Raw genomic sequence first — 27,207 nt, 5'->3', positions numbered from 1 at the left:
GAGACTTGAGTTCAGTTTTTTGGCAAGAATGTTTTATAGGTGGTGGTATGTGCTTACATCAGGAGAAATGTAAAGTTTTGTTTATCTCTTTATGATGTAAGTGGCCATTGACCATTCCTTAGATCCATTAATTTATTAATAGATCAGTGCAAAATGCTGGTATTTTAATTCTATCATTCCTTTATTTATTTGCTGGAACACTTTCTATAAAGAGAACTTTTCCATCACTACCTATTTGGTTATCCTGAGGTACAGTTTTTGTAGGAGAGACAAGGTGATCCTTTTCTTTTATTAACTGATTTTTAAAATACTGAGTGGGTTCCCTAACATCCTCTAAAAATGACCAAGAGTATTTTATTTTAATATAGTATGAATTTATAAATAACATTTTGATGTGTTTCAAGCCATTGTCATTACTGTTCTTTTTGGTGTTCACGTTGTCAAATTTTAGCCAGCTTCCTCAAATTGGCTCTGAGGCCTTTTTTTTGGTGGGGGGCCACGCCGTGAGGTCTGCAGGATCTTAGTTCCCCGACCAGGGATTGAACCCGTGCCCCCTACAGTAGAAGCTCACAGCCCTAACCACTGGACCTCCAGGGAATTCCCTCTGAGTCCTTGTAATCATAACCTAGTAGTCACTGGTAATTTCTGTTCTTCCTGTTACGATAAGATGTCCAGGCTCATCTTATATATTTTCTGTCCCAGACCTGATATCAGCCAGTTTTCAGAGGAGTCCTGGTTCCTTTTAGTGGGAAATTATATTTTGCATTCGTTTTAATTAGTATATCACTAAAAGTATCAAGATATTATTTTATTTATAGTCTTAAAAATTCTAAAAGTAATGAAGCTATGTTATAATACAATGTTTCATTTTTTAATTACAGTTTCTCTCCTTTAACAGGGTTGGCGAGCGTGCTATTCTGCTGGGAGGACTCATTGTTATATGGGTTGGCTTCTTTATCTTGTTACCTTGGGGACATCAGTTTCCCAAAATACAGTGGGAAGGTATAGCTATACATAATTCTATAATGTTAGCCCCTGTTATTCATTTAAATTAACAAGTAATACACTGTACTGATTTTGTTCTTACAGATTTACATAATAATTCAATCCCTAATACCACATTTGGAGAAATAATTATTACTCTTTGGAAGATTCCAAGAGAAGATCACAATGAAGGACCAACTGGTTGCCCAGTTGAACAAGCCTGGTGCCTCTACACCCCCATGATCCATCTGGCCCAGTTCCTCACATCAGCTGTGCTAATTGGAATAGGCTATCCATCCTGCAATGTTATGTCATATACATTATATTCAAAAATTCTGGGGCCAAAACCTCAGGTGAGTCAGCTAGCATGACACTGCAATTGCATGAGGTATACTTGTAAGCACTCACATTTTTTGTGACCATTCTATATTTGTTTGTTTTGTTTTTGGCTGTGTTGGGTCTTTGTTGCGTGGGCTTTCTCTGGTTGCTGAGAGCGGGGGCTACTCTTGGTTGTGGTGTGCAGGCTTCTCACTGGGTGGCTTCTCCTGTTGTGGAGCACGGGATCTAGGCACGTGGGCTCAGTAGTTGTGGCTCACAGGCTTTAGAGCGCAGGCTCAGTAGTTGCAGCGCATGGGCTTAGTTGCTCCGCGGCACGTGGGATCTTCCGGGACCAGGGCTCGAACCCATGTCCCCTGCATTGGCAGGCAGATTCTTAACCACTGTGCTACCAGGGAAGTCCCTGTAATCTGCTTTTTTAAAGAAATATAACAATACGCTGTAAATATTCTCCCATGACATTTAATTTTCTTTTAGGGAATTATTTTTAATGGAGACATATTCCATCTTATGTATGTACCATCATTTATTTAGTCATTTTCCTATTATTATATATTTAGCTTATTTCCAGGTTTTACTTCTGACTTTTCTTTTTAGTAGCAGTTATTTAAATGGCAACAAAATGAAAATAGTATCTTGTTCTTTATAAAAATTAAATTGATAGTTTTATATTTTCAAGGTAGAAATTAATGTTTATTGAAATAAAGCAAAGAAAAAAATTTTAACATCAGTGTATTAAAGCTATAATAATAGGTAAAACATTTTGGTAATTTCTGGGTTTTTTAATCTATAAAGTTATATTTTCACATTTTCAAAATCAAGAATAAAAGCATATTAATTACAAAAACAATACATGATGGTTGTAACAAAATTCAAGTAATTTGAAATGTATATAGCAGAAAAGGAAGGCTCTCCTTACCTCCATCACACTAAAGTCAACCACTGTTTACTTCATTTGTACACGTCACGATATTTTTTATGCCTTTTCAAACATATCCATCCTCATGCCTTTTTAAAAAAAGATAAAATGAATTATATCTCATGTATATAAACCTTTTTTACATCTTGGATTTTTTTTCCCCTTAATATACCGTGGCCTTCTTTCCATGTCAATGTGTATAGAGATGTTATTCTTGTTATAAGATCTTATTCTGTATAAGACCATATTCTTTTAAGCAACTGTTTAGCATTCTATTTATTAAATGTACCATAGTTTATTTACTTAATCCACGCTTGACAGGTTATTTACAATTGGAGGATATTAAAAGTAATGCTGCATTGCACGTTCTTGGGTATATTGTATGGGCTATAGTTTTGGATACAGTAGTTGGAGCAGTGACATTGTGGTATAGTGGAAATTAATACAGTGGAGTCAGCCAAACAGGGCTTCATATCTCTTGGATAAGTTACTTGAATTTTCTGAGCTTTAGCTTCCACATTTGTTAAGTGGGGATAATACCAATCATAGAAATTTGTGAACGTTGGAAACAATATATGTAGAGCACCTGACACAGTGTCTGGAAAATAGCAAGTACAGAGTAAATGGTAGCCTTAAAAAGTAAATTTATGAATCATTTCAGCAGACAGTGTTCGTTCTTTTACACTTTTATTTTCCTGAACAGTATATCAGATAAGTTTATTGCTCATTATTTGCTGTATTTATAGAGAGGTACTTTAATTTAAAAATAACGGAGGAAGTGATTCTCGTGTTTGTCATAGTTTGGTAATATTAGCATCATCCTTGCTTTTAAAATAACTACACCAGAGTATCAGTTTGCTTCTTCCCCAACAGGGTATGTACATGGGCTGGTTAACAGCGTCTGGAAGTGCAGCACGGATTCTTGGACCTGTCTTCATCAGTCAAGTGTACGCTGCCTGGGGTCCACGATGGGCTTTCAGCCTTGTGTGTGGAATCGTGGTGCTCACCATCACACTCCTGGGTGTGGTTTACAGAAGACTCATTGCTTTTTCTGTAAGGCATGGAAGGATTCAAGAATAACCTAGCTAAGACTGTGGTGGAAAGTACTTGCTGTGTGGAACTTTCTCTTTTAAGGCTCTGCTAGATGATTGCTAAGAGTCAGTTTCCTAAAGTCAGGTTGTAGATATTGCATATGTTGAATAACAAGAACATATATTGAATAAAATAGGGAATTCTGTGTGTAATTATGAATAGCAAGATAATATAAAAATTCTGGATCATAGTTTCCTTATCTCAAAAAAGAAATAGTCTTCATATGACATTTTTTGGGGGGTGGCATAAAGTCATGAGTGAATAGACAGTGGTCTATAAATGTGAAGTTATACTCTTAAGTCAAACTGCAGAGGCGTCATTAAAATAACAAGAGAATATGCAGTGAAATCATAAGGAGAGTTCTGTATGAATTACCTGTAATAGAATGAAATTATAGAAATCTTTTACCTGATAGAGGTACTTTTATTCACAGCTATCTCCTTTTTATTTATTAAAAAATGTATTTTCTGTTATTATAAAGTTTTCCTTATGAAGTAAAATCATGACTTAAATTTTATACTTACCATGCCTGCCATCCTCCCTTAGCTTCTGTAAGTCATGATTTTTAATACTACACTTTCCGTCGTATTTTAGTTCAGGATCTTACTAATTAACCCCTAAGTTAATGGATGTGTATGAATAATGCTCATATTTGAGCAATAAAGAGGATTAAGAGATTAAGATGGATTTTGCTACCTGTAGTACAGATAACTACTTTTTTCTTTCAAGTCCTAATAAATAATTCACTTTAGAAACATAAGCCAGATATGTGTTATTGTATACATATACTGAACAGCAAATTGTTAAAATTATTGGCATTTTCTAATTCCCTTAAATTCTAGAGAAAAACTATTACCTTATTTATTTTTTCTCTCTCAGTAGTGGTAGGGAAGACCCAACGGTTTTCAATCTGTGTCTGCATAGCTACTCAGAACTGCAGAATTTTAAATTTGGATAAGCCCGACAGCCCCAATATAGGCAGGCTAATAAATCTGAGGTAAAATAGCTGTAATCTAACAGTTTACCGAGTTTACTAGAAATTGGCTAAATCACATTATGTACACTTTACTACCTCACATAAGTTGAATGCTGCTAAAAGGGACTAGTACAGAACTATCTATATGGATAATCAGTATTATCCAAAAATGCAAAAATATTTCTAAATACTTTTCCAAATGTTTCCTACTCTAAGTTATAAATATTTCAAATCTAAGAGTAAACACTATAATTTGCACTTTATGTTGTTTGTTGTACCTTTTTTTGGGGGGGTGGCTTGAATAACAAAAATTTATTTTTCATAGTTCTGGAAGCTAGAAGGCTTGAGATCAAGTTGTCAGCAGGGTTGGTTTTTTTCTGAGGCCTCTCCTTGGTTTGTAGATGGTTATCTTTTCCCTTTGTCATTTGTTTTTTTCCAGCTTTATCGACATATAATTGACATATGACATTGTATACGTTTAAGGTGTACAACATATTGATTTGATACTTACGTATTGCAAAATGATTACCACCATAGCATTAGGTAACACCTCCATCATATCACATAATTACTGTTTCTTTTTTCGTGGTGCGAACATTTAAGATCTATCTACTCTCTTAGCAACTTTTAAGTATATAATACAGTGTTATTAACTATAATCACCATGCTGTACAATAGATCCCTAGAACTTATTCATCTTATAACAGGAAGTTTATACTCTTTGACCAACATCTCCCCATTTCCTTCACGGCCTAGCCACTGGCAACTGTCATTCCACTCTCTGCCTCTAATAGTTTGTCTCTTTTAGATTCCACATACAAGTCATATCATATAGTATTTGTCCCTTTCTTTCTGACTTACTTCACTTAGCATAATGCCCTCAGGGTCCATCCATCTTGTCACAAATGGCAGGGTCTCCTTTCTTATGGCTGAATAATATTCATACACACACACTTACTTACATTTTCCTTATCCATTCATCTGTTGATGGACATCTAGGTTGTGCATCGTATCTTGGCTGTTGTGAATAATGCTGCAATGAACATGAGAGTGCAGATATCTCTTTGAGATCCTGCCTTCATCTTCTTTGGATATATACCCAGAAGTGGAATTCCTGGATCACATGGTAGTTCTTAATTTTTTGAGGACCCTCTATACTGTTTTCCATGGTGGCTACACCAATTTACATTCCTATCAACAGGACATGAGGGTTCCCTTTCTCTACATACTTGCAAACAGTTGTTATTTGTATCTTTTTGATAGCCATTTTAACAAGCGTGAGGTGATATATTTCATCGTGTACCTCTGTTTGACTTTATTTTTAGGCATTCTCCATTTTGTTGCTTGTCTTGCCAAAAGGACCCAGGAATCAAATAAAGGGACTTATACTAGCCAAAAATGGGACAATTAAAGCATTGAGAAGAATAGTATCTGCAGCCAATTTAAACACATCAAATGTGTGAAAATCTGTGAGTTCATAATGATACTAAAAGTAAGAAACACACTGGTCACCTTTGGAGGTTGCTAGGGCTTTAACTCTTTACTCTAAAAACCAGGAAATAAAGACTTAAGCTTCTCTTCTGCCTTTCCTGTATCTAAACTTCAGGGTAATAAAATATTGATGAGGGAAAGTTATCTCCTATAGAATAATCCAAGCTAATAAATACAAGGGACTAATAGAATTTGAAAAACCCCCATCTAGCATCTTTTAGTGAAATAATATTATAGATATGGGCACCATTCATCAGTGAATGATAAAACTAGTGAGGTGGAAGATTACTGAGGAACTTTCCAAAGGCTGGATGAAGCCAACACCTGAACGCACTGATCACTCTTAACATCATTAAAAGTGGGTAAGCGTTACGTGCCTCCTGATTTGATGCAGCAAGTACTCAGCACCACCTATGTAAGTGTTCCTGCCAAAAAACATTGAGTCAGAATCTAATCAAGCCTGTAGATGTAAACTACCAGTTTATAGGAAATACGAAAGATACAACTAAAAGCCACCTCTAGGAAGTAATCATCTAAGCCCAGAAGATGATATATTCTATAGACAAATGGTCCAGTTTCTTAAAATTAAAAAAAAAATTCCGTGGAAAAAATAAAAGTTGAGAGATCAGCAGTTATAGATGAAAAGAAACTTCAGATATATAAGTCAAATGCATTATATAGATCTTATTTTGGATCTTGTTTTAAGTCAAATGTAAAAGGGTATTTTTGAGGTAACTGGAGAAATTTGAAACTGGACTCACCATTAAATATTAAGGAATTACTGTAAATTCTGAGATGTGTGTTATTGGTTATGCTTTTAAAAGCTCCTTATCTGTTAAAGGTACTAAAGAGTTTATGATAGAAATTATATGATTTCTGGGATTTGCCTCAAAATACTCCAGTGGGGGAAGGATATCAGTAAGAGAGATGTAACAGGATTGGCAAAATATTTGTTGAAGTTGGGTGGGAGACACATGGAGGTTCCTTATCCTGGTATATCTGTACTTCTGTTTTTAAATTTCCACAATTAATTTAACGTAAGTTAATAACATAATCAGCTGTGTATTTTAGAATGAGCTGGCTGCAGTGTGAAGTATGAATTGGAATGGATGTGGAGGACATTTATCATGTATGTGACCACTCTTCACTTCCTGCAGACCCTTCTACATTTGGAGAATTTCTCACATTGAGCCTCTCCTTTTAGATAGAAGCCAAAATGCATTCGTTCTCTCTACCTTTGCAGCCAGGCCATGAGCTTGTGTTTCTGGCTCTGCCAGTACACTCCTCCAATGTGAAACTTCATAAGGAACTGAGCAAAAAGAGGAAGTGAGCAACGTAAGCAAAACTTACTTTAGTGAGGGAGCAAGGTCAGTGGCTAAATTCTCGAGAAAGCCGTCAGAGCTCCCAGAACCTAGTCCCCTAGCTTCATCAGCATGGCTGTGGGATCTGTGCTGAGCAGCGTTGTTAGGATGCCTTCTTCTGGGGAAGCTCCTACATTATGATTCAGCCATTGTTTTTAGCTGCAAAGCCTGAATCTCTTTCCCTCCTCGAGGGTCTGTGAGCTGATATCCTTTAATAAATATATTCTCTGTGTAAACTAACTAGGTTAGATTTTGATGTTTGCAAGTAAAAACCCTGACTCGTATAGGAGGCAAGAGTAGATGTTTAGAGACGAGCAGCAGGCTATTGCAGTAGTTCAGATGAGTGATGCTGGTGACTTGAATTAGGGAACTGACAGTGGAATTGGGAATTTAAAGCATGTAAAATATATTTTAGAGGTAGACTTGGATTAACTGGTGATTAGATGAGGTAAAAGAAGGTGTTAAGAATGAGTTCCAGGATTCTGACATGAACAGCTAGTGATGCAGATGCCATTTACTGGAATAAATACTGAGGAGAAACAGGAAAAGTGCAGTTGAACTAATGTTGTCATAGACAACAAAGGCATGCCAGACAGATATGCCCATAAAACAGATAAAAACAGAATGTATTATAAAATGAGATGAAAGAAATTACGAAGTAATGGAAAGATTAAAAAATAACATCGTAATTTGAAAAACTGAGAAATGGGAAAATTTCCCAATGAACTAGAGAAGATAATAGGAAGGTATGAAAATATTGCTGGCCGAGCTCAGGAAAGAATACAAAACTTAAAAAATAATTTCAGGGCTTGCCTGGTGGCGCAGTGGTTGAGAGTCTGCCTGCTCTTGCAGGGGACACGGGTTCGTGCCCCGGTCCGAGAATATCCCACATGCCGCGGTGCGGCTAGGCCCGTGAGCCATGGCCGCTGAGCCTGCGCATCCGGAGCCTGTGCTCCGCAACGGGAGAGGCCACAACAGTGAGAGGCCCGCGTACCGCAAAAAAAAAAAAAAAAAAAATAATTTCAGACATGAAGAACAAATTAGAAGGAACACAAGAGTAAATAAGATGCCATAGATAACTTCTTAAGGGAAATTAAAGATGGAGGAAAATTAACAAATAAAGAGAAAAAAATGATGTGGAGAAAGTGATGGATATAAAAATTAGGCACAGGTGATTTAACATACATATAGCAGAAGTCCTTGAAGAAGAAAACCAAAAGCAATGAAACAGAACAAATTCTAAAAACTTTAATTCAGGAAAAATATGCTGAAAGAAAATTTAAATATGCATATGAAAAGGAAATTCAACGTGAAAGAAGGGAGGAAAGGAAAATAAAAGCAAAGAAGTATGGTTAGTAGAAAACACAGAGTAAGATGGGAAGTAAATGCAATAGAACTGTAATGACAGTGAAAATAAATCAGAAATGATAATAAATGTAAACAAAGTAGACTACAGAGCTTATTACATTGGATTGAAAAAATTCAGCTGTATATTATATATGAGAAATACCTGAAACATAGACACATTAAGACTTATTAAGGAGATGATAAAAAAAATACACCTAAATTCTGTCAAAGCAAAATGTATTTGAGTCTTTAGCTTTCAAAATTAAGCTAGGACTTCAATTATTTCCATTTTTAAGAGGAAATTCTTTCTTCTAATCATATTTTTATCCCTAAGAGAAGGGTTTACATAATTTTCCTCCCCAAAGTTGGATTACCTATGTATTAAAATAATTCTAATAGATATTACCAAATTGCTTTATCATTTACACCATAATCAACAACACCTGAGAAAGCCCTGCTCATTGTACCACTATTATTTTTTTTTACAAATCTTTCATAAAGGGAAATGATTTTTGTTTTAATCTTGTATTTCTCCAACTACAGATGTGGTTGAGTATATTATATGGATTTTGATTCATTATATGGATTTTCTCCTTTGTGAATTATCTGTTCATATCTTTTGCCTATTTTTTTATTGGGTTGTCTTTTTTTATTAACTGTGCAACTTATGTTACAAATTATTATTTTTCTTCTCATTGCCGTAGGTAAGAACCTCCAAAACAATGCTGAATAATTGTGACATTGGGTATTCCTGACTATTTAATGGAATTGGCTCCAATATTTCTCTGATTATAAAAATCAGCAGGAAGCATTAACAGTCTTTATATTTAAGTAGTTTCATTCTATTCCTATTTTACCTTGAGTATTTCATTAAGAATTGCTGTCCCACTATCAAATATTCTTTTTCCTCATGTTAGTTAATTGCATTGTTGAGGTCTTCAGTGTTAAAATGTTTATCATTAAAATATACAGATATTTTCAGATAAAGGTAGAGAAACAATGTACTTACCATTTGAAAAATTAATTTAAAAAATTTAATTGGGTCTTAAACAGGCAAAAAAACTAAAAATGAGTTTACTATGTAAATTATTTTAAATTATATATTTTTCTTTTTTAAAAAAAACTTTTGGCTGTGTTGGGTCTTCATTGCTGCACGCGGGCTTTCTCTAGTTGCAGCAAGCGGGGGCTACTACTCGTTGCGGTGTGCGGGCTTCTCATTGCGGTGGCTTCTCTCGTTGCAGAGCACGGGCTCTAGGCGTGCAGGCTTCAGCAGCTGCAGCATGTGGGCTCAGTAGTTGTGGCTTGTGGGCTCTAGAGCGCAGGCTCAGTAGGTGTGGTGAACGGGCTTAGTTGCTCTGCAGCATGTGGGATCTTCACGGACCAGGGATTGAACCCCATGTCCCCTGCATTGGCAGGTGGGTTCTTAACCACTGCACCACCAGGGAAGTCCCTAAATTAAGTATTTAATTAAATAAATCAAAAGATAAAGTAACACTGTATTTATTATTTTTTAATAAAATGCATTTTCAGAAATGTTTCATCACAAACTAGTGCTACAAAAATAAATATAAAACAAATACACATGTTTACATATGTTACTTGTAACATAAATACACATTATTTACATGTTCAAAATTCTGAAACTCCAGCATGTTTTGTCCATGATTCTTAACATGTCTAAGAAGTAGGGAAAAAAATAAAAGCACAAATATACCACACACCATTTATATTTTTGCTTTAAAAGATTGTTCAATACAAATATGTGAACACAGTAATTTTAGGAGTATATGTTCTAAGAGCAAAGTTAGGTGTCCTATTTTAGTCTACGACCACATTTTGTAAGTGACTCAAGTTTCATTCTGCTTTGTTCTCTCATTAGAATACATCTGTTATGGTATAGATTAAAATTCTCTTTTATAGAAGGGCTTTCTGAAGAAGTTTTTTAAAATGAAAAAAGTCACTTTACTTGAAAGCCAACAAAAACGTTATTTATTAAACATATATATATCTAAAAGGAGCTTTAATCAATGAAGACTAGGAGTTGAATTAGAAAACATCAAAAGGATGGAAGAAAGACACTGTAATTTCTGTCTGATGTATTCTGGTAATTTTTCATTTTCTCCATACCTAAGTGAAGCAAAAGAGAAAAAGATAAAATTATAACTTAGTCACCTGGTTTGTAAGAGTACCAAAAGTCACATTATATTTTTTAGTAATTCTTCAATGGCAAAGGCACTTCAGAGAGATCATACAAAATTATTAGATACTTAAATTAAGCATACTCAATTTGTTTCCTTTACTTATTTTTTAAAGATTTTTTAAAGATTTTTTTGATGTGGACCATTTTTTTTAAAGTCTTTATTGAATTTGCTACAACACTGCTTCTGTTTTATGTTTTTATTCTTTGGCTGCGAGGTATGTGAGATCCCAGCTCCCCGACCAGGGATTGAACCTACAGCCCCCTGCATTGGAAGGTGAAGTCTTAACCACTGGACCGCCAGGGAAGTCCCTGTTTCCTTTTAAAATAGACCAATTTCTAAATGTATTTAAATAATAAAAAGAAAATTAGGTCAAAAAACTTGAACAGACTTTATAATTTCTAAAGCAAGCTGAAAATCTGGATTCTTCATTAAATTGAAGACCCTAATTTAAAGAAAATACTAAGCTAAACACATTATAAATACATTTCTATTAAATATTAAAAATTTCCAAATGACCATATCAAGTAAAATCTGAACTTTTATCTTCTGAACATGGGTTCTACCCATTTTATATCTGTATCTTTCCACTTTCTGGATCATTTGAAAGAGTTGATTTGACAAAACCTCTCACTTTATGAGTTCTTTAAATGATGGTACTGCATATATACACACAAAAGCAGTTGGTAGATATCCACAAGTTATATTTGTACCAAGTATTTTCTCTACAATATGCACTTTTCATAAAGTAGCATGTTTGTACTGGTACTGTCGGCACCCTACCTCTTTTCAGTAGGTTATGGTTTGAAATGTGGAGACCAAACTACTGCTTATTGTTACTATTCCCAGATCCTCCTTGTTAGCATACTTATTAGCCTGGCATACATCCTCATTTAGAATGAATATATACATTCAAAAAAGTCTTTTAACATTAATCACTTTACATTAGATCAGGGGATACAGCCTTTCATTTGGGAAAAATAATCTGGTTACCTTTTAAAAGAAAGCTTCCTTGTTTCTATGTTCTTTTATGTAAATTTTCTAAGTATATTTGAACTTAGAAGTCCATTACTTATGAAAAGGGCCAACCTAGTTAGACTGAAGGAATAAGAAGGCTAAAGGAGTCTAACCACTTGGAGTGGATAATCCATACCAATTACCCTGCATTCCTGTAAACACTCATAAAATATGCATTAGACTATATGAGCTGCTATGAATATTTAACAGTTTAAATAATAATATGAACTTTGTCAACATGAAAATAGTAACTTTATTAAGTCATTTATTTCATCATATAGATAAAACAAAATTAGAGCAAAGAGCTGAATCTCAACCAGTATTTTAAGAACTTACCTAGTTGTTTGACCATCTGGAGATGTATAACTAATAGAAGACACTCCTGCTTGCACGACCAACTGGGACCCATCATTAAACTGAACCCACACAGCTCCACTAGTTAACTAGAAAAGTAATAAGCAAGCAAAATTACTACAGAGGATATGAAGTTCTTAAAAGGTACTCATGTTTAAAAGGATTTTCATATAGTTTAAAAAGAAAACAAAACAACCCTTCAGGTAACTACAAATTTGGGGCTGTGATGGTAGTAACATTTGAGAATATTCATATCTTTTTCAGATTATTCCTTTAATGGATAGGGCATCATAAATTAAAATTATTCTACATAAATCCTGTTTCCCATTCATTTCCACTAGGCTATCTAAGCAACCTTTTTTTTTTTTCCTTTCCCATAGTATTTCTAACCAAGAAGAGATTTAGGAAATAACCAAGCAACACTTTCTTAAATTAGAATTTCCCTCTATTCTTTGTTCTTAGGCCAAAAGAATTTCTATTCTGCTTGAGAATGTTACATCTTTGCTTTTGAAATTGGTTTCTTTAGTCACTGATGTTTACAATGTGCCACTCCAAACAGAGTACAGAGAAGACATGGACACTGGAATCAAATAGACCTGGGTTTACATCCAGATTCTGCAAACTAGTAGGAATGTGCAAGTCAACCATCCATTATGAGCCATAATTTTACTATCTATGAAAGGCGATAACATCAACTTTACTAGGTTTTATTTTGGGAAATGAGACAATGTATGTGGAAAACATGGTACCACATAGCATGTACTCAACAAATGCTGAGATCCCTTCCCGATATTTCCTACCCCCCATAAAGAACTAGGCTATATTTTACTTCACTGTTAAGTAAAAATTACATGTGCTGTGCTCAAACATCTCCAAAGTTCAAGCTTTCAGAAAATATACAAATCTAAGTTTACACCTACATAAAATTCTTTAAGTTTGAAACTCAATGTAGACCTAATTTTTAAATGCAAAAATTCTTTTCTGCCAAATAAAAATTACTCTATTAATATAGATTACAAATACTTTCTAAAACTTACGATGCCCTGGACATTCTCAAATCCTAATGTTTAGCCATCATCATGACCTCTACTTTAAAAAGAAATGGCAAGGGCTTCCCTGGTGGTGCAGTGGTTGAGAATCTGCCTGCCAATGCTGGGGACACGGGTTCGAGCCCTGGTCTGGGAACATCCCACATGCCGCGGAGCAACTAGGCCCGTGAGCCACAACTACTGAGCCTGTGCGTCTGGAGTCTGTGCTCCGCAACAAGAGAGGCCGCGATGGTGAGAGGCCCACGCATCGCGATGGAGAGTGGCCCCCGCTTGCCGCAACTAGAGAAAGCCCTCACATAGAAATGAAGACCCAACACAGCCAAAAATAAATAAATTAATTAAAAAAAAAAATGGCAAGCAGGTCACTTAGGCCCTAGCAGGCAATTTGTTATCAACAATATCTAGAGCTTTCCATCTGTATACAAATAAAAAAATGTGAAAATTATTAATGATATAATCAATGCAAAAAGTGTAAAAACTGTCTTGCAAAGAGAAATCTAACTTCTCACCTGTGTAGCCCAACCGACATTTTTCACAAAAACAGACTTGAAAAGTTGTGCTGATTTAGGGAGACAATCTTTTAGACTACTAGGAGAGCTGTTAGTTCCAGAAGCTGCACCTGCAAGGCCAAGTCCTTCATTTGTAACCATCTACAAATAATGAAAGAAAGATATTATTCCTTAGCATTCTAATAAGCCAACTTCAGCAAAAGTAGATGATGACCAGATTTTCATTATCTTAAATTAATTTTTAAAGGACAAAATTAAAAAAAATACAATCACATTACAGAAAATTGGAAAAGTATAAAATAGGAAAAAAAATCACAGAACTACTGTTTTGATTTTGGTAGATTTCTTTTGTCTTTTTTTCCCAAGGTATAATTTTTCATAGCTTCAATTATAGTATGTATGTTTGTGTGTGTGAATACAGAGATTTCTTTAATCTTGCATTTTACTACATTGCTATATAGTTTTTATTGACATGATAGTTCATTGAATAAAAATATAAGTTTGTTTAACCATGATTCTATCATGGATATTAAGGCAGTTAATGATATTTTACTAGCAAAAATAAAACAATATATATGTTAATATATTTAGCTTTTTCCCAGAGGAGTCAGGTTAGGCCTTGCTGAGGTAATATTTAAACTGAGTCCTGAAAGATGAGAAAGAATTAGCCATTAAGAGGTTCAGGAAAAGAGTTCCAGGTCAAGTGAAGAGCATGTGAAAAGGCCCTGAGAGTTTGGCTTAATCAAGGAACTAGGCACAGAGAGTGTGGGGTAGCTCAGGATGAGACTGGAAAAGTAGGTAGGTGATAGTAAGGCCACAGTAGGGTGTTTTAGTTTGATATCAAGGACATTAGGCAATCATTGAAGAGTTTAAAGTACAGAAGTGACATATATTTACTTACAGAAGGATTAAGTATTGGTGCCTGTTTTGGAGAAGCTGCACTATTTATGATCATTCTATTCAGAGATGGTGTCTCTCTCATTGGGTAGTTTGGATCCACAGAAGGAGGAGGTGTTAAGGCCTTAGGTGAACTAGTACTACTAGGTTTTCTGAAGGAGAAAGATATGTCAAATACATTCTTTTAAAGCTTTCAATTTATAGAAAACAAAAGAATGTTCATAATGTAAACATTAAACTGTTTTTTTTAAAAAAACATTTCTACACATTTTAGCCATATTTAATAAATTTTCAAACATTTACCTTCCTACAATTATTGGGAAAAAGGGAGCACTTCCACTTTTCTTTTCCTCTTCTGAAATTATGGATTCCAGTGCTAAACAAATACGGTGGCCCTATTTCAAAAGAGTGCTTTCTGTCATTACTTCATCTATGTCATTTGTATTATTATTAATTGGTAAGAAAAAACCTACTAAAAGTCGGTACATACCTCATTAGCATGGTTCATATACATTTTTATTTCCTCTTTCAAGCTATTAACTTCACTTTCACCTTTTAAGGTGTAAGATTTGCCAGTCTTTTCGATCACCTGAATTAAATCTTCTGTTTTGTGTATCTTTGCTCCTTAAAAATTAAGCAGAAAACCCTTTATTATTTCTTTAAGTATTACTAGATTTATATTCATTATCATACCCCAGTACATAATGACTCCCAGATCAAGGTAACATTTATATTCACTTATTGGCCATTAATAAAATGAGGCTCTCAAAGTAGTATTCAAAAAATAAAGGCCATTTTTCTTTTCCGCATATAACTGGCTTAAGTTTGATACTTTTATATTTTTAAAAAACCACTACTCTCATACAAAAACATAAGTGAAGGACAGCTATAATTATGTGTACTGTGTGGGTGCATGTACTATGTGTCCCTTAAAGGAGGAAACTTTACAAATTAAAAAGTAAACATCTTTATAGATTTAGAAAATAAAATTCTCTGGTTCAACCTTATCCTTTTGTGATATTTATTATCCTAAAAATTTGGTATGTGTCCGTTTAAATTTCTAGTAAGAAACAGGATATTGTTTATTTCATGTTATTTTTTTATAATATCAATCAGAATGTTGTTAAACTGGAGCCAAAAGGGGAAAGAGAATTAATATACACATTAGAAAATAAATTGTTTACAAGCAAGTATATATAAATTTTGATTAACATTTGACATATAGTATAGTGTGCTGTGTAATTTTTATGTATGGATACACACACACACACACACACACACACACCTCGCTGTGTTGGGGAGTTCCCTGGTGGTCTAGTGGTTAGGATTCAGAGCTTTCACTGCTGTGGCCTGGGTTCAATCCCTGGTCGGGGAACTGAGACCCCGCAAGCCATGCAGCGCAGCCATAAATAAAATAAATAAATAAATCTCATTGTGTTGAATTTACAACAAACAAAAAACCAAAAAACCCCACAACTACTAAGTTACAAACTAAAGGGAAAAAAATTACCATTTCTAAATGGCACTTACCATCATAAAACCAAACCTCAAAATCAGCACCAGGGGAATTCTCCATCAAAACACATTTAGCATATCTTGTAAAATAAGTGATTTTGGGAGATTTAGATCTTACAAGCTGCACAAATCTGGAAGCATATTGATATTTTCGCCAGTACTTTTCTAGGGAGAGAAAACAAAAGTTACCTAACATTAGGGAATAAAGTGTTGACATAAATTCCGTAACAGTCTAACATTTATTTCTACTCTTCCTCAAAAATTCAAGTCGAAAGTTAATACTCCCATTACCCAAAGTTAACAGTTCCATTACCCAAATAAAAATATTTTAGAGATGTAAGTCTACTATTTTAATGAAAACTAAAGACAGTATAATAAAATTCCTAAGAAGTATATAACAAAATCTGATGATTAGTATCATGATTATTTATTAAAGATTTTTTTGATGTGGACCATTTTTAAAGTCTTTATTGAATTCGTTGCAACATTGCTTCTGTTCTGTTTTGGTTTTTTGGCCATGAGGCATGTGAGATCTTAGCTCCTCGACCAGGGGATAGAACCCGCACCCCCTGCGTTGGAAGGTGAAGTCTTAACCACTGGACCACCAGGGAAGTCCCAGTCTCATGATTATTTTAAAAATCTCTTACTTTGAATCACTGACTCCTTATTAAAAGTAAGATAATGACTCCAGGAAAGTTTTAATAAATGAAATGAAAAGAGTTCTACCTGAGATATCAGAACCAAATGACTTTAGGAAAAGAAATGTAGCACTTTTTATATTAGTAAAACATAGAGTAGTAAATTTTAGCAGTTCCCTGTAACTATGGTCATTTATAATATTTGATAGTCTTGCTATGTGTCTTAATTTCTAACAGAGTTAGATTAGATAGGTTCTCTTATTTGCTTCTAAGTTACCTTAGGGAAGTCTTACTACTCAGTAGTTAATTTCCCAATTCATAATATCCAGAAGCTAAGCTAATTTAGTTAACCACAATTACAAGTGATCATTATGTAGCACAGTAATGATTTCAAAAGTCAAAAACCAGATACTTCATGTTGAATTTTTAACATGATTCTAGACAAATTGTAACTATACAAGTGTACAAATTATATTTGTGTGACACATGACTAATATTCTAGTTAGTTTTTACTTAAGTAAACAATAAAATACCATTATAACACAGAATATGACTAAATATTGGATTAGTAAGGTATAGCACATCTCACCAGATATAAAGTTATAAGAACATAACCTGCATCCCAACTGAAGCCAAAATATTTACAATTTATGATACCCACAGCATAGAGTTTATGTATATATAAATCCATTATCTAAATTTATTCCCTGGTAAATTTACATACCTGGTAAATTGTCAAAACTGTACCTACTGATGTTGTCAGTAGGTGAGGGCGGTCTATCTGCAAGAGGAAAACCTCTTCCGTCATTTGGATAATAAATAGTGATCTGGCAAAAAATTTTTAAGAATTCTGATTATATGCCTTTAAGTTAGAGCACTATATTTTGTTACTAAAATTATAAAAAGAGCTCACATGTATATTATTTTTATTGAAAATGCTAAATATTCTCTAAAAGTAATTTTTTTGCTTTTTAAACTTAAGCCTAAAGTTTAGATTTTGTTCCTGGTTATAATTATTTTTTACACCACACTAATTTATGTAAAGGTATGTAGTATACTATTTTAGTTTTTGAATTCCAGAGATACTATCATATTAGGAAAAGCGACTAAAAGTTGTTTTTTAAATATCATTATAGAACGAATGGAATGATAAATGCTTAAGTGATAAAGCTGCAAGATAATAAAGGAAATCCACATTACCATATTTCCATCACTAGATATATGAAGAACTTCTTTCACATATTCTTGAGATGCATACTCCTTTAGAAGCTCCACACATACCTCCTCTGAATCAAGTATGCTCACCTAAAAAAAAAAAAACTAAAATCAGTAACAATTCTCTTATTTACCAGAACAGTTCTGACATACATATTAGTTAAGAGAAAAGTACTTAACCATGGCAGAAACAAAAATTAAAGTAAAAATCAAATAGCCGCTTCACTGCAATTGTCTAGACCACAGGTGTATTTCAGCACAACTGTGAAACATAAGGAGCAAAGGAAAGAAGGTATAATGAAGTGTGAAATGATAACCAGTGAACAGAAAGAAAGCAGAAGGTAGGGTGGAGAATTTAAGGGCTTGAAAAGACAATAACACGCCAAATAAAGGCAAGACTGGGTGAAAGGGAAAACAGGGACAAACAGGATGAAGACAGAATTAAAAAATCAAAATCACCATTCCCAATGCACACATGACATTAAAAAAAAAATGCTGTACTTAATTTTGTGCATACTCCTTTTCTTTAAATAGTTTCAGATGTTAAAAAAAGTGATATTTTCTAGTTTATCTTTTTGAGACTAGATTAAATGTAGAAACAATGAAAACAAAAGCAAAAGATAGTATTAAATATTAACTTAGTTATTAGGATTGTGGATAATATTTAACACAGTATTTAGCCAGTATTACTTTTAAATGTTTTTCATTATCAATAATTTAAAATTCAAAGATTACTATCAATTCACCATTCTTAAAGTACCCAGAAGGAAACAATAGCTATTTTCCCATAAATACCCAGTCTCTTTTAAGTGAGTTTATCAAGTACGTATCAAACATACAGGGACATTATAGGGAACTGAAAAGATATTATTATGTTTGATACCAGAAACCATATACTCAAGGAAAATATAATCCAGTGATCTAGAAAAATAATAGACATACCACAGCCTTCTTCGTTTTCTGTCTGATTGGTTTTAACCTGTAAGCAGTCAAAGGAGATGTAATGCTTCGTAATGTATGTTTCTGATACCCCAATGGTGGCTCCACACCCCTCGTCTTGCTTTGTTCGGAAGAAGGATCTAAGCCAAAAATAGATTCTTGTTGAATTATCTCAGGTTTACTGTGAAATGCAGTCATGTATTTCATGGTATTCAACTGTTTTGCAGAATGCGCATTATCAGAAGCATCAGGGCTCTTTTTGGCTCTTATATCAGTCCAGGCATTTCTTGTTGTGTCCTGCAAATCTGGATGGCCCTGGAAATCTCTGTTTGGGCTAATGCTGTTGCACTCAGTAGTTTCTCTTAAATGAGCTATAATATACATAGAATAAAGCAATTTAGTGAATAATTAAAAAGTCAAGTCTACACAAAACAATGTCATGCTGGTTACAATAGCATTCTTTTTTCCTGAGGAACAAAAGAAATCTAGTTTTAAAAAAAGCTTGTAATTTTTCAGTTTAAGATACGGCATAAGGGAATTCCCTGGTGGTCTAGTGGTTAGGATTTGGCGCTTTCACTGCCAAGGGCCCAGGTTCAATCCCTGGTTGGGGAAATAAGATACCACAAGCTGCACGGCTCGGCCAAAAAAAAAAACCAACAAAAAGATATGGCATAATAAAAGTGACTTTAAAAGGACATTTTAAGCCAGACTGCAAAGGAATACCTTTAGTCTAAGACTAAGAAAGAAAAGATATTAATATGAAATTAATGTTTCAATCAAAGCAAAAACTAGTCACCTAGGGTCACTTACTAATACTAAAGCAACTGCCAATGCTGCAACAAATAATAGATTTGAGAGGAGTTCCCAGGTAATCATTCTACATAACATGTAAATTCACTCTCTTTAAGCTAAGGACTATTTCATCTTTACTTACAAAATATGCAACTAAAACCAAAACACTCTAAAATATATGAAATAGGTTTATTATTAATACTTATTATAAATGTATTTGTACCCACATTTCTAAAACAGTTCTTGAACTTTATCCATTTAAATTTTATATAGTTTTAGAGTTCACATGGGAACATTATTTTTTTTAAAGCCCTTAAAATGATTAGACTATATAAAACTTTGTAAGGCAATTTTTCTAATGCTAAACTGTAAAAATCTATATCTCAGCTTTCCCGTTAAATGACTTTTAAGTGCCTCCCTCCATAATTCCCATTATGACAGAAAATATCCTACATCAAATAATATACTTTAAAATTGTAGCAGCACTACTAGAGTATTATAAACAAAGTTACTTCAGACATGTCCATGTTTACCAAATAAAAGTATCTATAAACACAATAGAAGGTTAAGTGCAAGATTAAGCACATGGCAGTTCTGTAGTTTTAAAAAACATAAACTTGAATTATCATCTTTAACAAGTACACATGAGAAGATTAATTCTCTTTTGGGCCCTTGAAAATAATATACATAAAAAAATAGACTCTTGAGGTGACATAACTCTATGCTTAAATTACAGCCATATTACGTACTTGTCTGAGGTAACATGATACTTAGTAAAAAATTCTCTCCTCCTCTCCATGTTTCTTTTTTATTCTCTTTCATCATTATTTTCCAACCCACCTTCTGTGAATGTCATGTTCAATAATGAGAAATGTTTAACTTTCAAACTCTGTATCTATAAATAAAATAATGACTTGGATGAAAGCTGTTTAAAAATGTTTAGGTTTTAGTAGCTGTGTATTTTAGTGTATGTGAGGTCCCATTGGTACACTATGATGATCCACATCACCTTCTACTTAAAAATAAAGTCAACCATCTTTTGATTATTTTATAGGCACTGATAGTAGGTACTTATTACAGAGAGGCTGCAAGAGCGGAGGGGTTAAGAGTAAAGTCTCTGAGCCAGACTGCTTGGGTTAGACTCCTCTCTCTTGTATTTATGGACAGTGCAGCTTGGCAAATTAACCTTTGCGTACTACTATTTCCTCATTTGTAAGACAGGGCTAATAATAGTATCTTCCTCATATGGTTTTTGTGAGAATTATTAATAAGTTAATAATATATGTTAAGCATTAAGGACAGTGGCTGATACAGTAAATACTCAAACTGTGTTAACAGTAATTATTACTATTATTGTAACAGTTTATTGAAAATGTACTATTTTCTTAAGAAAACCCAAATAGAAAACTGCAATGCTTGGTAAGTGGCCAAGTCATTAACTTTTTATTAAATAGTCCATTAAAAACTCACCATTTATTTGCAGATTCCCAAACCACTGTTGCACCATTTCAGTCTGAGCTGTCTGGTCTGGAAATGGAAAAGGAGTTTTTCCATTTTTTGGACAAAGATGATTGGAGCTAAACAAAGAAAAAAAATTTCCTATAAACTAATAAAAAATTAAAAGGTAGTAACCTTTTAAGATAAAAAAACACTAAAAAAGGGAGCTCTCTTCTGATATGAATACCTAAAAATTTTTACATTAACTGTAGAACCCAACATTTGCATAACTAAATTGTGTCTATGAAGCTAAATTCCCATGCCAAAATGCCCATGGCACTGTGACATTTCTATATGGCTACTGTCCTCTTTTAATTTAAACATAAAAATCAAAGATCAGAAAAAGAAAAACACTAGTCACTAAAAACTTGCCTTCATGTGAGAAGCAGTCAATATGATTACTCATCACTTAGGGTCAACTTCTCTTTCTCTATTTGTGTGTGTGTGTGTGTGTGTACAGTTACTGTTAAGAGTACTTTAGGAATCAGACATGTTTAATATATGATACATCGCACTGGAGACCTGCTTCATATAAAATTTAAAATGACACTAGAAATTCCCAAGTATTAAACACATACTACAAATACATTCATGAGCACATATACTCATTTTAAGAGATTCTTAACCACAATTCAAAATCATCATTCTGATTCTCTTCCTATTAAAAAACAGAAGTCATAGTTAAAAGTGCCCCAGGAATATCTGACAAGGTAACCCTTAGTTAGATGCAGCTTCATGTTTGTGCTAATACAATGTTTATTGAAAAGTAAAATGCTTTTTGATAGAATTATTCTTACAGTGCTTGATTGTTATCAGGTCTTTCAAAAGATCCAGAACCATTGGATGTCTTTTCTTTAAAGAAGTGAAGAATATTAGCATTGCTGTTTGTGGATGAGTATCTTTCTTCATTTTCATCTACTCCTGGTCTTTTGGATTTTGAAAGCATTTCTGCTGAGTAACATCGTTCCATTGGATACGTTTTCGCTCGCGACTGACTATTAGAGATGCCAGATCTATCAGAGGAATGGGCTCTACGAAGGTATCGAGAATGTGGCCTTTCTTCTGCCTCTTGGATTGCTCTTCCCCTTCCACTATTACTGGTTTCTTGTTCTTGATTTCCCCACTGAGTATAAAGGCTGCTTCCATCTCCTGAAGAAGAAAAATCACTTGAATTTTTATTCTTTGGAAATATAGTCATTTTATTTGGGAGTGGCTGGTCAATCAAAAGTCTTCTTCTGTCAAATAAACTACCACTCATACTGGTACTGGAAGAAGCCGTAATTGCAGTAGAAATTGTGGCATGTCCACTATCAATAGAGTCTTCTACAGTTCCTAAATCTTTACTTTTTGTTGAAGAATTTCGGGACATAAAAGGATGGTCTAATACTGAAGACAGACTTAAACGATCTGCTGGATTTCTACGAAGTAACTGGTGAATAAGGTCCTTGGCTTCTCTTGACAAAAAAGTTGGCATTTCATAATCTGCCAATACAACTTTATTTAACGTGTTCTTGATGGTGTCAGTGTCAAAAGGTGGTCTTCCAATAAGTAACGTATAAAACATACAGCCCAAGGACCAAATATCAGATTCAAGTCCATGTGCACTTCGAGTTGCAATTTCTGGGGAAATGTAATTAGGAGTTCCACATAAAGTATAGTGCTTTTCGTGTGGCATTTTCAATTGAGTGGCCAGCCCAAAATCAGCGATCTTGATGTTCATATTATGCGTAAGTAAGAGGTTAGAAAGTGTGAGGTCCCGGTGTAATATACCATGAGAATGGAGATACAGCATTCCTGTGATGATCTGGTGCATGAAGTGTCGAGCTATTAGAATGCAAAAATTAAAACTACAATTTAGAAAATCTGAAGATTCAGTATTTAGAATACATCATGAAACCCAAGTACATATGCCAGTATGACAATTAGTAAACTGGTTTGTAGCTTACTTTTACCAGCCAAAATACCACTCTGATAATTTCATAATATTCTTTAATAATTCCTATTAAGACAACTAGGCACTCCTTTTAAACTCTGTCCTTTCCAACTAATCAGTTTTCTAAATACAGTTAAGGGAGGCTTAATTTTAATAGGAACTGGGAGTGACCAGAGTTAACTAGGGTAACCAGAAGTCCATTGAAAGAGAAAATATTTATAATTAAACAATTCATAAATAATTCAAATTGTAAAAAAGAGAAAAAAAGAAAAGCAAGCTGTATTTCCTTTGATGTCCTCCCAAACCCTCCTAAAAAGTAGTCACTATTAACAGTTTATATATATTCTTTTAAACTTTTCTTCCATGTGCTTATGTACACTTAAATCTATAGAAATACACTGTAATAAATGTTTTTAAAATATAAAAATGGTATAAAAATATAGTTTATTACTTTTTTTTTGCCACTTCACAATATTTCTTGGAGATATTTCTATGTCAGTACACATAGATCTCCATCTTGTTAAATTGCTATTGATTAATATTTGGGTCATTTCAAGATTATAAAAAAATATAGCAATAAACATTCTTGTACATGCTTGTTTTCTTGTGCATATAAATGGGGTGCTTCATTATGGTAAATTCAAGAAGTAGAATCACTGGGTTCAAAGATAAAATTTAGTATTTTAATACCTTGCCAATCGCCCTTCAAAAGGCTGTTATTTTCAAGCATATCCTTGTTGAAGTTAGGTAGTCTCAATCCAATGGGTAAAAAAATGGTACTCGTTATTTTAGTTGGCATTCTTATGATTACTACTGATTTTGAGCATCTTTTCGTATGTTTATTGGTCAATTATACTTTCTCTTCTGTGAACAGTCTGCTTACATCCCCTGTCCATTTTCCTATACAATTATCTTTTCTTTTAAGGCATGCCTTATATTTTAAAATTAATTGGACAGCCATTTGTTATACAAATATTTTCTTCCTATCTTTAACTTTTAAATTTGTTGACAGTATCCTTTGTCATACACATTCTTAATTTTAATTAGTCAAATTGGTAATTCATTTCCTTCCTATCTTTTGCAAGTTGTCTTATTTAAGAAGGCCTTACTATTATGCAGTATTATGAAAAATGCAGTACTCATCATCAATATGTATATGAATTTATTTTATTATGTATTGTGTTATTTTCAGTCTAAGGATATGAACATTTCCTTAACTCTTAACACATATGACCAAATTGTTTTCCAAATGGGTTAAATATAGATCAAATGGACAAAAAGCCTATCAGCAACCACCTTTCTTAGCTTTCAATCTTAGCCTGCAATGTCAGTTAGCAGGGTAAGATAATTTGAAAACAATCATTTGTGTGATGATATACGGACCTTACTTGATCCTGATCTGAACCGTAAAAAAAGTTACTTATAAGAAACTGGGGAAGCTGAAACTGACAATGTGTTTGACAGTAAGGAATTATTAGGTGTGATAGTGACTTTGTGCTTACGTTTTTTGTTTTTTTTTTAAAGTCTGCATTGTTTAAAGATAAAAAGATGTCTATGATTTGCTTCAATATACTCTGAGGAATTGGGGGAATAAGAAGGGTACAGATGAAACAATGAGTTGATAGTTTTGGAAGCTCAGTGGTAAGTTCATAGGGGCTCATTATATTACTGTCTCAACTTAAGTGTTTGACATTTTCTATAATAAATGGTTTCAACAGGTACTGTGTTTGACTTAGAAACTACTTTATAGTCATCAACAGCATCCTAAAAAGCTTTTTCTAAATTTGAAAAGATACACATTCAACTGTGACCAATGACTTAATTTAAAATGTTGTTTTGGCAAAAGATGGATAGCAAATTTCTTCTTCTACTTTATTTCTGTAATGCCTGAATTACTTACATGAATTAACAACTTTCTTAATTTGGGGGGGAAAAATCTCTTTTTATAGCCCAAAGTAATAATTGAAACAGTTTTACTAAATATTATAAAAAGTACATTCTTCAAAACTACAAAGAGTAAAATTTGTATTTTCCAAAACCAATTTTTTTTAAGAAAAATGAAAGAAAGAAAAGAAGCACAGCCTACCTTCATTTTCTGAGAATGGTTTTCTTCTGTTTTTTATATACCTGTTCATCTCTCCATTATGGCACATTTCTAATACTAGGTACACATAATTGTTATCTTCAAAATAGTTATACAGCTGAAATGTAAAAGGGCATAATAAATTATAATACAGAAAAATTTAATGCCCTTGGCCACTTTTATAAAATTTGTATCTTACCTCCAAGATAGAAGGATGTTTCAATTGGCAATGTATTTTCACCTCATTTTGGACTCTCTGTACCATTCCAGCTTTGTACATGGCTTTCTTATCTATCTAAAAATAACATGAGAGGTTTAAATGTTAATGATAAACTTTCAAATGTGAAGTTGTCATGTTAACTTTGAAAAGAGAAAGTATACTATAAAATATTCTGAAGTCCTTTTATCTTCTTTTTGAGATCAATTTATTTCGTTGTCTATTTTCCCCATGCACCTAGCAAAGTGCTTGACAGGGTGGACATTCAATAAACTTGCCCAATGCATTCTAATACACTCTACCAACTTAAAGAATTTAATAGCTCAACCATCATATCTATGATAATAACAACAAATAAAATTTAGCAAAGCTTTAAAACAAATCTTCCCTTTTCCTACTGGTTTAGGTGTTTCTTAATTTCCTTATGTTACTCCTATTAGACTGACTTCTAACAATCAAGAATAGTATTTTAGCTTTTTACAGTGTAATACAGAACTATGCACAGTGTATTCTTCTTATTATAAACAAATTATTTGTTCTTTGACTGCTACCAATTACTCTAAGTACATATAATTAGAACAGATACCAAATCTAATGAACATGAGTAAAGATAGAACACTTATTTAAGCATGGTTAAGGATCTCCTAAGAGATCCTTAAGTTTAACTGTTGGAACTACTGTCTTCTGCCTAAGCAATGGGTTTTTTACAGCATAAAGAAAAGGCTGGCAGGTAAGGAGTTTCTAACATCTCAAGTAGCAAACCTCTCTAGTTACTTGCAAAGCAGAAGTGAGAAACTGATTAACGTATTCTTACCATTTTGATTGCAACTTCCAAACCAGTGTGAATGGACTCAGCTCTATAGACACCAGCAAATGATCCTTTACCAAGCAGATTTCCAACTTTAAAATCCTTAAAAGTTAAAATTAAAGAATATGTGTAATGATTTTCGATGCAGAAAGGAAGAAAAAATAGGAAGGGGCTGGAAAAAAGAGGCTAAAATGGATCGGGAGGAGAACTTGCATTCAAAATTCAAGCAGGTATCACACCTCGATACAGCAGGTGTCTGGGGTGGACAGCATGTTGACGCCTTGTGGGTCTCTGAGCTTCCAGGCTGGTCTCTGGATAGAGCACCCTAATAGTCTGGTTCCTCAGCCTCAGCGTAGCCTCAGCATCCTCGTCCCACCCCCAGCCTGCCCCCGAGAGCTAAGGCCCTGAACGGAATCCCGCCGCAACTCCCGCCGGAGGTAACCGCCATCCCCTTGGAGAAGGGGAAGACAGCCTTGCCCTGCTCTAGCGCGGCAGCTCCGGCGGGATCGCTGACATGAAGCCGCGGTGTCTAGGGACAGAAGGGCGGGGCCGCGATCAACACACCTGTCCCACCGCCCCCGCGTCTCAGAGGGGCGGGCCGCTCCGCCCTCAAACAGCCGGGCCCCCGGCGGTTGGGACCCTCCCAAAGCACTCCGGCGTCCAACCTGCAGCCGTTAGCTGCGCTCTATCCCCTTCCTGCCAGGGTCTCGACGAGTCCCGGCACTCCGACTCCCACCCGCCCTACTGGGGACTGCCGAGTCTTTTCACCTCGATCTTCTCCCCGATGCAGGTCGCCATATTTCCAGGCCGCGGTCCGTGCTCCCTGGATTAACTCCCTTTACGCAGTCCTTTCGAGGCAGCGCTCCAAGTAGGCAGCGTGTCTTGGCGTCCATCAGGCTCGGCTCTCTAGGCCGCCGCTCCCGGCGACGACACTACAGCCACCGAAAGGTCTCCCGGGCACCTTCCGAGGCCTGGGCGGCGCCTCCGCGCTCCCATTTTGAAAAACTCCCGCCGGTTGCCGTTCTAGCGAGGTTGGAGGG

General features: G+C 34.5%; 2 protein-coding genes across 9 annotated transcripts in view; one reads left to right on the top strand and one right to left on the bottom strand.

Moving 5' to 3' along the window:
* Window positions 1-24,778, top strand: part of MFSD8 (major facilitator superfamily domain containing 8) — a 69,171-nt gene extending 44,393 nt beyond the window's left edge. For 5 of the 6 annotated variants that reach the window (XM_060148694.1, XM_060148693.1, XM_060148699.1 and 2 more), the window contains 3 exons: window positions 899-1,002; window positions 1,090-1,337; window positions 3,113-4,570. In XM_060148694.1, coding sequence (XP_060004677.1) covers window positions 899-1,002; window positions 1,090-1,337; window positions 3,113-3,319 — 559 coding nt within the window. In that variant the 3' untranslated portion in view covers window positions 3,320-4,570. Of the gene's footprint in view, window positions 1-898; window positions 1,003-1,089; window positions 1,338-3,112; window positions 4,571-21,942 lie in introns of those variants that run through there. The other variant, XM_060148695.1, reaches the window with a different exon arrangement.
* PLK4 (polo like kinase 4) lies at window positions 10,468-27,197 on the bottom strand. Of its 3 annotated transcripts, none has more exons than XM_060148690.1 (16): window positions 26,936-27,197; window positions 26,174-26,269; window positions 25,342-25,437; window positions 25,146-25,260; window positions 21,924-22,950; window positions 21,100-21,206; window positions 18,841-19,208; window positions 17,884-17,988; window positions 17,408-17,510; window positions 16,061-16,210; window positions 15,021-15,154; window positions 14,834-14,925; window positions 14,535-14,682; window positions 13,634-13,774; window positions 12,058-12,164; window positions 10,468-10,633 (listed from the first exon to the last, which is right to left on the bottom strand). In XM_060148690.1, the coding sequence occupies exons 1-16, from the start codon at window positions 26,963-26,965 to the stop codon at window positions 10,531-10,533; spliced, it is 2,922 nt and encodes a 973-aa protein (XP_060004673.1). In that variant the 5' UTR covers window positions 26,966-27,197; the 3' UTR covers window positions 10,468-10,530. The 3 variants fall into 3 exon arrangements, with proteins under 3 accessions (XP_060004673.1, XP_060004675.1, XP_060004674.1); XM_060148692.1 differs by having other exon boundaries at window positions 18,841-18,977; XM_060148691.1 differs by lacking the exon at window positions 26,936-27,197 and having other exon boundaries at window positions 25,342-25,433; window positions 26,174-26,238.
* Window positions 27,198-27,207: the final 10 nt, after the last annotated feature.

This window comes from Lagenorhynchus albirostris, chromosome 4 (assembly GCF_949774975.1).
Source record: "Lagenorhynchus albirostris chromosome 4, mLagAlb1.1, whole genome shotgun sequence".
NCBI lineage: Eukaryota > Metazoa > Chordata > Mammalia > Artiodactyla > Delphinidae > Lagenorhynchus > Lagenorhynchus albirostris.
This window is presented reverse-complemented; position numbering and strand designations above follow the sequence as displayed.

Excerpts from the sequence above, each read along its gene's own strand:
- PLK4 (XM_060148690.1), bottom strand. The coding sequence starts at position 26,965 with ATGGCGACCTGCATCGGGGAGAAGATCGAG. Across the intron at positions 26,270-26,935 it reads GCATCGGGGAGAAGATCGAG|GATTTTAAAGTTGGAAATCT; the intron begins GTGAAAAGACTC and ends TTAACTTTTAAG. Across the intron at positions 15,155-16,060 it reads TGAGGTTTGGTTTTATGATG|GAGCAAAGATACACAAAACA; the intron begins GTAAGTGCCATT and ends TTAATTTTTAAG.